The sequence below is a fragment of the Pituophis catenifer genome, unplaced genomic scaffold (genome assembly GCF_029215685.1).
Source record: "Pituophis catenifer annectens isolate HBS135680 unplaced genomic scaffold, rPitCat1.0.hap2 SCAF_16, whole genome shotgun sequence".
Taxonomy (NCBI): domain Eukaryota; kingdom Metazoa; phylum Chordata; class Lepidosauria; order Squamata; family Colubridae; genus Pituophis; species Pituophis catenifer.
Genome location: NW_027256896.1, coordinates 16,032,081 through 16,044,665, shown reverse-complemented (window position 1 = coordinate 16,044,665; position 12,585 = coordinate 16,032,081). Strand labels below are relative to the sequence as shown.

Sequence of the window (12,585 nt, the reverse complement as noted above, 5' to 3'; positions counted from 1 at the left end):
CACGCCCCCTGAGCCCTCCGGGAGGGGCGGGGCGGGGCGTTCGGGAGAGTCCGGAGACGCTCGGAGGAACTCGGGAGCGGCTTTAAAGGCAGCGCTCAGCCCGGCGCCCGCAGGGACGGTGAGCGGCGGCGGAGGCGGCGGCGGCGGCGGCGCCGAGATGCTCACCGACAGCCTGGTGGAGGAGTTCGAGATCCGAGAGGATGAGCCGTGGTACGACCAGCAGGACCTGCAGCAAGGTGAGCGGACGGGCGGACGGCTTCTTCTCCCTTGGACTACACTCCCCATTATCCCCAGCCGACGCAGCCTTCCCCCCCCCACCCCCCCAATATCTCTTTGGCTTGGTGGGGTTGGAACTCCGACGCTCTTATTATCATCCTCCCGCGTCTCCTCTCCTTGCTGAGTTCAAGCCCTGGACTACACTCCCCATTATCCCCAACCAGCCCAACCCCACCTTCTAGCCAATGTTTGGGTGGAGTGACTCCAGCGCCTATTATCCTCCCCCTTCCCATCTCCTCGCTGAGTTCAAGCCCTGGACTACACTCCCCATTATCCCCAACCTCCCCTTCTAGCCAATGTTCTCTTTGGGTGGGTGGGGGACGGACGGACTCCAGCGCCTATTATCCTCCCCCTTCCCATCTCCTCGTTGAATTCAAGCCCTGGACTGCACTCTCCCTTATCCCCAGCCGACATCCTTTCCATCTTCTCTCCTTGCTGAGCTCAAGCCCTGGACTACACTCCCTATTATCCCCAACCAGCGCAACCTCACCTTCTAGCCAATCTTCTCTTTGGGTGGAGGAACTCCAGGGCCTATTATCCTCCCCCTTCCCATCTCCGCGCTGAGTTCAAGCCCTGGACTACACACTCCCTTATCCCCAGCCGATGCAGTTTTTAGCCAACATCCTTTCCATCTCCTTGCTGAGCTCAAGCCCTGGACTACACTCCCTATTATCCCCAACCAGCCCAACCCCACCTTCTAGCCAATCTTCTCTTTGGCTTGGGGGGAGGAAGGACTCCAGCGCCTATTATCCTCCCCCTTCCCATCTCCTGTCCTCGCTGAGTTCAAGCCCTGGACTACACTCCCTATTATCCCCAACCGACACAGTCCCACCTTCTAGCTGGGTCCTCTGTGGCTGAGGGGGACGGGGACACCTGAGCTTCTTATCCTCCCCTTCCCATCTCTTCTCCTTGCTGAGCGCAAGTCCTGGACTCCGCTTCCTATTGTCCCCGACTAACCCAACCCCACCATCCTCTGTGGCAAGGGCTTGGAGGGTTTGGAACTCCAGTGCCTATTATCCTCCCCCTTCCCATTTCTCTCCCTGCGCTTGAAGTTCAAGCTTCAGACTACACTCCCCATTGTCCCCACCCAATGCAACTCTACCTTCTAGCCAACATCCTCTAGTCTTGGGGGAGGGGGAGGGAAGGGTGTAGAGTGGAGCTCCCAACACCTATTCTCCCTGTTATCTTGCGTGGGAAGGCTCCCCATCATCCCCAGCGCGCTCCTCCAGCCGAGGGACCCCGCTCCCATCATCCCCTGGCTAATCCAGAGGGGAGGGTGTGGGTGTGGGGAGGATTCCAGCTGCAGAGAGTTCCCTGCCTCCTCTCTACTCTAGTCCCCATCCTCCCCGGCTGGATGGGTTGGGTAGCTGTAGCATGGGTCAAGGCTGGTAGGGGTCACCCCTTCGCCTCCTTAATTGAGTGGGGGTTTCTCGCCCCCTTCCATCCCTCCATCCTTCCTTAGGACAATGGCTTTTTCTTTTTAATTCTTCCTGCTCACCTGTGCGAGCAGCCTCCCCTCCCTCCTTCCCTCCCTCCCTCGTCTTTTGTTGTTTTAATTTTGCCCACCTGCCCTTACCCACCTCCCTCCCTTTCTGCTGAAAGGAATTCCATCATCCCCAGCCGGAGTCTTCCTTTCTTCCTTCCATCACCCTTCCCCGTTTCCTTCTTCTTTCTCACCTTTCTTTCTTCCCTTCGTCAGTCACCCTTCTCCCCTTCCTTCTCTCCTTTCCTTTCTTTCCTCTCACCCTTCTCCCCTTCCTTTCTTTCTTCCCTCTGTCAGTCACCCTTCTTCTTCCTTCTCACCTTCCTTTCTTTCCTCTGTCACCCTTCTCTCCTTCCTTTCTTCCCTGTCAGTCACCCTTCTCCCCTTCCTTCCTTTCTTCTATCACCCTTCTCCTTCCTTCTTCCTCCCCACCTTCCTTTCTTCCCTCCGTCACCCTTCTCCCCTTCCTTTCTTTCTTCCCTCTGTCAGTCACCCTTCTCCTTCCTTCTTCTTTCTCACCTTCCTTTCTTCCCTCGGTCACCCTTCTCTCCTTCCTTTCTTCTCTCTGTCAGTCACCCTTCTCCCCTTCCTTCCTTTCTTCTATCACCCTTCTCCTTCCTTCCTCCCCACCTTCCTTTCTTCCCTTACCCTTCTCCCCTTCCTTTCTTTCTTCCCTCTGTCAGTCACCCTTCTCCTTCCTTCTTCTTTCTCTCCTTTCTTTCTTCCCTCTGTCAGTCACCCTTCTCCCCTTCCTTCCTTTCTTCTATCACCCTTCTCCTTCCTTTTTCCTCCCCACCTTCCTTTCTTCCCTCCGTCACCCTTCTCTCTTCCTTCCTTTCTTCCTTCCTTCCTTCCACATCTGTCTTGCCCTGCTTTGTTCCTCCACCCCCATCCCCTGCTGTATTATTCCCACCAGAATAACGCTCCAAGGGGAACCAAATGGCACCTCCGCCTTATAAAAAGGCATTTCACCACGCATAAAGGGGGAAATGCGAACCTTGAAAGAGCTGAAAGAGTCAAAAGGAGAATGGCAGGGAGGGGGCCCCGAAAGCAAGAGAGGTGGGGGGGGAGGAGGACAATGAATAGAGGAGGGGCCTAGCTGGGAAGCCCCTTTAAGAAGAAATGATGGATGTGAACTTGGTGGAGAACGAGGGAGTGGGAAGGGAGGCTGGGGAAGAATAGAAAGCGCTCAGGAAAAGAAATGGGGCTTTAGAAAGCATAAATAAATGTGGGCAAAAGACGCTAGACCTCAACAACTTTAAAAACGTGTGGACTTCAACTCCCAGAATTCCCCAGCCAGCCTGCTGGCTGAGGAATTCTGGGAATTAAATTCCAACCCTCTTAAAAAGTTGCTGAGGTTGAAAAAACACTGCCCTTGAAGACAACGTTCTTCGAAAGCCTAAGGAAAGACTTTTAAATGCAATTAAAGATGCTAAGCCTGATTCCTTGCTGTGTTTAATTTGGAAACTAAATCCTTGAGTTCAATCAGAGTACTTACTCCTTGCTTGGGAGTAATAGAGCTAAACCCTCCGAAAGAAAAGGTTAGGCTTCTGGGAAAGCTGCAGATCAATGAACTTTTAACTTTTGGGGGATATTCCCACAGTTTAGCGCAGATACGCAAAGAGAATTTGACTTTAGGGTGAGTCTAGATTCTGAATCTAGGTTGATTACAAATAAGCAATGCAAAAAAAATAAATAAAAATAAATAAAGATGCCTTATTACTGGACTTTCTTGGGGTTTTTTCCCCCGTGAAAACGTTTCGCTTCTCATCCAAGAAGCTTCTTCATTTCTGTTCTTCAACCATGACCTGGATGATTGAGAATCTCCATAGACATGTCTTACTACTGTTTTTAAATTTGCAATGAGGGTTATCTGATGTTCCGTAGGATTGGGGTGGGTGGGTGGATTTTCTCTAGAATTTAGACCTTTCCAAATGACTTTGTTTGGATGTGCCATAAAATTGCCAAGGTGCTCCGATGGTGCGTACAGTGTAGACGGGATTTGGGTGTGAAGTCCAGAGACACGTTTTGTGCAGATAAAGAAAATAAAGTGATTTTATTACGATACTGGTACCTCTGCTCTGTATTTAGTTCCGTTTAAAGTCCAAAAAAAATTACATTTTTGCCTTTCTGTATTTATCAGGCGTCTGTCTACTTTTGGATGTTGGAAAAAATATTGAAATGTTTTGGAAGGGAAATATTCTGTACCTGTCTTTCAAAGATGTAAAGCTGATCTGGAAACCTCTCTCCTTCACTTTTAGCATTTCTAAAAGCCTGCCGTTTAAAAAGGCATAGCTTTAATTTGAGATCATACATTGTTTTATGAAATGCTGTACGCAAAGGACTTTCTTCAAACGGGGCTCAAACTTTTCCCTTTTCCTGACTCTTGATCGATGATGCAATATCCGAGACATATTTTCATTTAATTCAAGATTCTTATTCTCCAAATTGTTGTACGGTACCGGGTTTTTAAATTATGAATCACAAGCCCTGATTTCTTGGCTTTGGATGCAATGAAAATGCAGCTGTTGTCACATACTGTCATTTTAAATCAGGTTTAGGTCAGTTTCAAAGCGTGGAAAAGGCATATCTTTTTTTTAAAAAAAGAAAAATTAATCATAAATAATTTGGACTATTGTTGTTGCTTAAAATGGCAGGTTAGAAATATTGCATCGGTTGCAACATCTAAATTGCATACTCAATTACAAGATTATATTACCTGAGAGCTAGAAATTTATCAATCATGCACACTGTTTCCTTCACAACAATCAACATTGCAAACCTATTTTCTTTTATTGTTCTCTGAACTTTCGCCTAATTGTTCCAGGCTGTTCATGTTATTTAATATTGGACTGTCGCATTTATGATTAATTTTCCAGAATGGTGGCAGGCCATATTCTAATATTATGGCTTTACAAGATATCTCAGACTGATTATTTCTCGTGCAGTACAGGTAATCCTCGACTTACAATAGTTCATTTAGTGACCAAAGTTGCAACAGCAGTAAAAAAAATGACTCATGGCTAATTTTCACACTTACGACCATTGCAGCATCCCCATGGTTACAAAATCAAAATTCAGACGCCTGGCAACTGACTCATATTTATGACCGTTGCAGTATCCTGGTGTGTGTGCTATGTGTGATCCAACTTTTGCGGCCTTCTGACAAGCAAAGTCAAAAGGGAAGCCAGATTCACTTAACGGCGTGTCGCTCGCTTAGCAACGGTGGCAAGGAAGGTCGTAAAATCATGCAAAATTCTCTCAACAAACGTCTCGCTTTACCACAGAAATTTTAGGCCCAATTGTAGTCGGAAGTCAAGGACTGTCGGTAGGGAAAGAAGGAAGGCAGTTGTATTTCTGAATGTCTTTTAAATTTCAGAATTTCTTGCTTCATGCTTTCCGACCTCCAAGCTGCAGACATCGTACGATAATGAGAAGATGAATTCCTTTGCTAGTTATCCACTCAAGATTACCATATAATTTTGCTGAGTACCTTCAATTGAACTTCAATTCGCCTTAAAATTGATAGGTTCTGGTAACATTACTAAGACATGCAGCTAATTTAGCTTCAATATTCTCCGTAGGAAATGCTTCATCCGAAAAACCTAGGACTTTAGCACAAGCAATGTGTTGGAAGAGAGATACACAACTTCGGTCTGTAGTATATTTTGGAGTACGCAGGTGGATTGTTTTTTGTAGTAGTAAAAAATGGACTTTTCCATGGCTTTGCAATGAATGATCAAAGATTCTATCAAAGCATCACTGGAATTGGAAAAGTAGCTATGAAATGATGCGTAATGTTGAAGAGAACCTGGGAAAATAGATTTCTGCTACCAGGTGTATCTGCGTAGTACGGAGCTCTTGACTCCCATAGTAAATTTAGAAGTTGAATACATCTGGAGGAGAATTACGTTGGGGAAAGGGATCTCTCATCAAATACAGTTCTCAACTTATGGCCAGAATTGCCATCGCTAAGCAAGGCATTATTAAATGAATTGCACCCAATTTTACAATCGTTTTTTGGCCACGGTTGCTAAGCGAATCTCTACAATTAACTGAATCCTGCAGCCGTTAAGTAAATTGGGCTTCTCTCTTTGACTTTGCTTGTGGGAAGTCGACGTGAAGATCACAACGGGATTGCAAACACATGCCTGTTCATGAGCACCCAAATGTTAATTGCGTGACCATGGGGATGCTGTTCAGTGGTGAAATCCAATTTTTTTTTTACTACCGGTTCTGTGGGCGTGGCTTGGTGGACATGGCAGGGGAAGGATACTGCAAAATCTCCATTCCCACCCCACTCCAGGGGAAGAATACTGCAAAATCCCCATTCCCACCCCACTCTGGGGCCAGCCAGAGGTGGTATTTGCCGGTTCTCCAAACTACTCAAAATTTCCGCTACCGGTTCTTTGAACTGCTCAAAATTTCCACTACCGGTTCTCCAGAACCTCTCAGAACCTGCTGGATTTCACCCCTGATGCTGTCACATGTGTGTGAGGACACATCTTTTTTCACTGCCCCTGCCCTGTAACGCTGAACGGTTACTAAACGAATTGTTGTAATTTGAAGACTGCCTGTCCTTACTTTGATAATTTGATGGGGTGGGGGGGGGGGAAATGTAGCTTATGAACTTTGAATGTTGCTCGAGACCGATCATAGAATATAATAATAGCGTGGAAGTTATTGGGTACGCCAGCAATGATCTTTGAACTATTAAGCCTGGGCACCTGTGTTCCTGACAATTCTGCCGATTGTTAGAAAAGATTACAACCTAAATTCTGGCTCGAACGTTTGGCAAAAAAGCATCCGTGATCGTTTTACGGTACTTCTGAGATCAAGCTTGTAGTCACCGAAGAAGAGAAATTGTCCTTTGAGGACATTTTATGAAGCCCAAATATATTTCCTATAATTTTTACACCAATAAGTGCGATAAAAGGGCCTGGTGGCTCAGCAGACTGATAGCATTGTGATTAACACCAGCTGTCTGCAATTACTGTAAGTTCGAATCTCACCAGGCTCAAGGTTGACTCAGCCTTCCATCCTTTCTAAGGTAGGTAAATTGAGGACCCAGTTTGTGGGGGCAATAAGTTGACTTTGTATAAATATACAAAAAGGATGAAGGCTTTTGCTTAGCACATTGTAAGCCGCCCTGAGTCCCCGGAGAAGGGCGGCATATAAATCAAATTAAAAAAAAAAAATTACAATGCATCAGGGTGTTTCAAGGTTTGATGTCTCTTGTTTGGTTTCCAGTCAACGTATATTTTTTCCCCTCTATTTCAAATTGTCAAAGTTGTAGCAGTTTTTGTAGCTTCTTTCCAAAACATTTAACTTGCAAAAAAATGTAAGTGCAAAAGTTTAACCAAAAGCAAATGGAGCAAATGGAGATCTTAAAATTAAACACAAAGATGTGTTGAGGTGTTTAGTTTCCCCCCAGAGATTGTCATTCTGTTGTGCTAATTGTCAACATGACAACCTTTTGAATGAATTTCGGTCAGCCGGTCAGCCGAAATATTGCTAACAGCAAAAGTTCTTTTGCATGTTATACAGGTAATGGGAAAAGATTTTAAGGTCCTTAAGTCTTAGCACCCTTTTTTTTTTTTTTTTTGCAATCTGCCAATTCTTTGCATGATGAAACTTGTACCAACTTAATACTAGCAAAGTTGGCCTGTTTAAAAATAACTTGCATTCCCTGGGACCAAGCCAGCATTTTAACACCAAACATTTTAGGCAAGGAACAAAAGCACTGTTTTGAAACCGTGTGTTATAAGGGCCACGCAGTAAAAATGTTATCTTGTTCGTTTCCTTCTTTTGTGGCTGTTAATTCTATGTCGTTGTAGTTTGGTTAATTGAATACAAAAAATAAAATAAAATAAATAAAATGGGTGAAAAATAGAATTATCTGATGCATCTGTTTTCAAACTCTTATCCTGAAAGGACTTCACTAACTCTGCACCTTTTCACATTTCAGTGAGATGCTGAAGGGCAAAATAAGAAGCATAGATTAAGCTTTAGATAATAAATTCTATTCTAAAGAATTCTATTCTATTGTAAAGCAACTTTGATAACTATTACCCCCCCCCCCCAAAAAAAAACCACTATGGAGATTCTAAAATGTGCCATTAATCTCCACGAATGAAGCAAACCTTTATTCCTTTAGAAATGATACCGTACTTGATTGTAATGCCTAGACGCTACCTTAAAATAAGGTGGTGCAATTAGATTAAAGTCATACCCACAATTTGTTGTAGATCTTCATCTGGCTGCTGAACTGGGAAAGACCCTTTTGGACCGAAACACGGAATTGGAGTCCTCTCTACAGCAGATGTATTCCAACAATCAGGAGCAACTGCAGGAAATAGAGGTGACTGAAGACTGCCCTATAAAATTGAATTATGTACCCCTTCAACTCTGCATGTTTGCTGTTACGATGTAGACGCAGGGGTGGGCTGGTGGGAATTTGCAGGGGTTCTGAAGTACCTCTAGCTAAGATTCTGTGCGGTTCGGAGAACCCCCAAATCCCACTCCTGACTGGCCCAGCCCACCCCGCGCCTCCCAGGAGTATACACAATATACCCATACAACGAAATTCACATTAGCATGAATGATGGCCTTACAATGTCTTCCCATGGAGTGAACCAAGTCTTTTAGTTCTGCAGCTGTTCTAATGTGAAACCAAGATTGAAGGATGGCTTCTATTAACTGGGTTTTATTGCTGGGTCGCTTCTGACTAACCATTTTCTTTAGTCGGCTCCATAGATTTTCAATTGGGTTGAGGTCTGGGCTATTCCCAGGCCATTCCAGCAGTGGAATAGGATTATATTGAAATTTCAAAAAGAAAAGTGGTGTTATTAGCCATCAAACCTCAAAAATACGCTTTTCCCAAAAGGTTTCCACAATTTTGGCCACTATTGTATGGTTGTATAATTGGTCAACGAAAGCTTAATTTCAGCCATGACTAAATACTGTCCGTTCTAGATTTAGGAAGTGACTTTCACTGTAGCTTCAAACAATCTGATTTCTTAAGTGATTTACAGGCAGCAGAAAAAGGGAGGACAAATAACATTTGAAACACTTCCAAAACTCTTTGATGGATGCCTCAACAATTCGTTCATTTTTGTTCCAGTCCTTTTATTTTTCGTTTCAGCATGCCATTTTCCCAGAACATATCCACGACTCCTAAAATTGAGTGGTGAGGAGGTGGAGCTTTCGCCTCACAATCAGTAGGCTGTGAGTTCGATCCTAGGTAGAAGCAGATATTTCTCTCTCTCGGGACACACTGAGAATATATCTGCTGAAAAATACTCCGCATTGGCGAGAGGAAGGGCATCTGGCCAGCTCCATTCAGTTGCCCAGACTCCATCCCGCAAGGGATTATGGAGTCGTTAAAAGAGGATGATGATGTCCCAAGTCCTAACATTAAGACAACGCTCCGTGTTTGAAATGATGAAAGTCACTGCGGAGAAGCTGGTTTAATAATTGTAATTTTGTTTTCGTTCTGCAGTATCTTACCAAGCAGGTGGATCTTCTACGTCAAATGAACGATCAGCACGCCAAAGTTTACGAGCAACTGGACGTCACGGCGAGAGAACTAGAAGATACTAATCAAAAACTGGTTGCCGACAGCAGGGCCTCCCAGCAAAAGATAGGAAGGTAATTAAGTTGGCTGCTGGCAGGATAAATTTCCCCTTATCTGCCAGGTTATTATAAATCGATTCGTAACGGACCTTGTCCGATTTTATCAGAGGATTATCTAAACAGGACCTTTGAGTGGTGGAATGGATTGTAGGCTGGCATGCTTCCTCCTCCTCCCCGCCCCCCCGCTCCTTTTCTCCACCCCACCCCACCCCTGAAAATCTGGGGGAGTCCGGAGGCCCTTTTTCTGAGTAAGAAATTGTGTTAGGAGGCCTAAGTTTTTCGTGAGCTGCGGCAACTTCATCCGATGCAGGACGAAAAACGAATCCGATAGCAATGCCGTGTGATGAGTTTATCAGATCCATCAACTGCAGATTGCAAAAGGTTCCGTGCTTTATAAATTTTGCAACACTGAGGGTACTTTTCAACTTAACAGCCATTCGATCAAAGTCACAAGGGCACTGAAAATGACCGATAAAAAGTATTCTATTCTAGTCTATTCTATTTTTTAAAAAGGCTGTTTTATGGCTGTTTTTCACTCTTACGACCTTTGCAGGATCCTTGCGGTCACGTGATTCAAAACCCACGCGCTTCGCAACTGGCATGCGTGCCCAGCGGTTGCAGTGTCTTTGGATCACGTGATCGCCGTTTGCGACCTTCCCAGGGATCGGAACAGGCAACGTCAATGAGGAAAGGTGGATTACATTAATTAACATGTGATTCACTTAACTGCACCAATTCATTCAACGACAATGGCCAAAAAAAAAAAAGAAAATTGGCCGCAATGCACTTAACACAAGTGCAGCAGAAATTCTGGTTTCATTGTGGTCATATGTGAAGGACTGCCTGTAGTTCAGAAAAGGGGCTAGCAGAGTAGTGTTGCTTTTTACTCATACCCAATCTGCTCCCAAAAGTTCATTAAAATTAAGGAGAAATGTCCGTATCTTGCTTACTTTGGCGCTAATTCTTCTGAATCTTCCAATCTGGAACCTGATTTTTTATTTTTTTTAAAAAAGACTGTCTTTCTCTTGAACATGGAGATGTGATGTTCACAGGACCCCTTTTGTTAGCTGGTGGCTGTGGGAGAAGGAGGACTAAGTCAGGAGAATATCAAACTATACTTTTGAGAGGTCCAAGTCAGGGGAACATCAAACTGTACTTTGAGGGGTCCAAGTCAGGAGAACATCAAACTGTACTTTGAGGGGTCCAAGTCAGGAGAACATCAAACTGTACTTTGAGGGGTCCAAGTCAGGAGAACATCAAACTGTACTTTGAGGGGTCCAAGTCAGGAGAACATCAAACTGTACTTTGAGGGGTCCAAGTCAGGAGAACATCAAACTGTACTTTCAGGGGTCCAAGTCAGGAGAACATCAAACTGTACTTCGAGCAGGTGCAATCTTCTCAGATACCTGAAGGAGTTTGACAGCTCTATCCATGTTGGTTCATGTGCTTTCTAAACTTTCCTTTTAGTCTCACGGAGACCATTGAGAACCTCCAGACTCACATCGATGAACTGCAGAGGCAGGTGGAAGAGTTGAAGACCTCTGGGCAAAGCCACGTAAATTACGAAAGACCCGAGCAGCCCAAATCGGTCCAGAGTTTTCCATGCCTGAAAGAACTGTACGATCTCCGCAAGTAAGTAGCAAACTCACCAAGTCACAATGTGGAAGACATTGAAAAATTAATACGGATCGCATGCCACGTTCCCGCCAAAAATTCCCAATGGTTTATTTTCATATAAGGAGGACGCCATAGCGTGTTTTGATTGAAAATTGATGTTTAGAACTGGAAGTGATGTCATGGCGATACCAGTCGCAAGGGAACAGAACTCTCTGTCCCTGTGCTGGCTTCTCCCTCTTTGTGGGCTCCGAAAGGAGCCAAAACCGCCTTGGAGAGGTGGCGAAGCTAAGGAGGGGCGTCCTGTGAGGTTGTAGGTGAGAGCGCAACTCTCCTGCAGAACTCCAGAACTTTTTCTTCCCTCTATGCCACGGCGAGGAGAAGAGGCAGCCTAAGATGGCTGCCACAGAGCCAGAGACAGCTTAACATCTAAGAAGAGTGCTGGAGCGGATTTGGTAAACAGTGTTTGGAACTGGGTGAAAATTGATATTTAAAATGCTTAACTAATATTCCAGGTTTAAATAAATGCACCCAAGTCTTTTACTTTGGGGGGATTTCTTCCCGATGTGATGTATCCATGCAATTGATGGTTTCATATGCAATGGGAATGAGATTTATCGGGCAAAACATGCTAAGCATTTTCCTTCTCTCTTTCTGTGTTACACCTAGGTATTTTGTCTATGATCATATATTTGCAGAAAAGATTATATCAATGGATAGTCAACTAAGTCCCGTAGAAGAGGAAAACCAGAATTTGAAGAAGGCCGTAACTCTCTTGCAAACTCAGCTCAATGTGGAGAAAGAAAAGAGATTGTCTATGGAGGAAGAGTACAGTTTTCTGCTGAAGGAAAACACAGATCTGGAGCAACGGCTGGTGGATATCCATCTGTACCAGGCGAGAGCCGAGGAACTGGAGACAGAAGTGGCTGAAATGAAGCAGCTCTTTAATTCTGGAAGCCCCTGTCCGAATAGGATGGAGCAACTTCCCCCCGAATCTTTTTTCATTTCTCTCAAAGACCCCTTAGAAAAAGAACTCAGCCACGGTCCTTGGGACGGGATGTCCTTCATCCTTCCTGAACTTGAGAAGAGATCCCTCAAAAGAAGCACCAGCGAGAGCTTGCTCAGCAGTGGGGCGGGCGAGGACCTCTTCAAAGGCCACGAAGAGACCTGCATCAGGAGGGCAGAAGCCGTCAAGCAACGGGGCGTCTCTCTACTCAACGAGGTTGACGCCCAATACAACGCCTTGAAGGTCAAATACGAAGAACTTCTGCAGAAGTGTCAAACGGACAAAGAATTGCTGGACCACAAGGCCGTGCAGACCTCAAAACAGCGTCCCAAAGATGTCCGTGGTGGGTGTGTACCCCTGCAGGGGGGTCTTAGGGAGCCCCGTTCCCCGACTGCTGATTCAGCCAACTTCTCTCCCAACGCTTCTCCTGAATATAAACTTCTCTTCAAGGAGATCTTTAGTCGTATCGAAGAAACTAAAAAGGAAATTGATGAACATCGGGCAAAATATAAGTCTTTCTCTTCTCAATGTCCTTAAAAAAGTATGGCGGGGATCAAAAATAATAATATTT

General features: G+C 45.0%; 1 protein-coding gene across 1 annotated transcript; it reads left to right on the top strand.

Annotated features, from left to right (window-relative positions):
• Positions 1 to 142: 142 nt before the first annotated feature.
• On the top strand, positions 143 to 12,551 carry CDR2 (cerebellar degeneration related protein 2). Its single transcript, XM_070955031.1, has 5 exons — positions 143 to 236; positions 8,008 to 8,120; positions 9,261 to 9,409; positions 10,862 to 11,026; positions 11,678 to 12,551. The coding sequence occupies exons 1-5, from the start codon at positions 158 to 160 to the stop codon at positions 12,549 to 12,551; spliced, it is 1,380 nt and encodes a 459-aa protein (XP_070811132.1). The 5' UTR covers positions 143 to 157.
• The last annotated feature ends 34 nt before the right edge of the window (positions 12,552 to 12,585 follow it).

Excerpts from the sequence above, each read along its gene's own strand:
- CDR2 (XM_070955031.1), top strand. The coding sequence starts at position 158 with ATGCTCACCGACAGCCTGGTGGAGGAGTTCGAGATCCGAGAGGATGAG. Across the intron at positions 9,410-10,861 it reads TCCCAGCAAAAGATAGGAAG|TCTCACGGAGACCATTGAGA; the intron begins GTAATTAAGTTG and ends CTTTCCTTTTAG. Across the intron at positions 11,027-11,677 it reads GAACTGTACGATCTCCGCAA|GTATTTTGTCTATGATCATA; the intron begins GTAAGTAGCAAA and ends TGTTACACCTAG.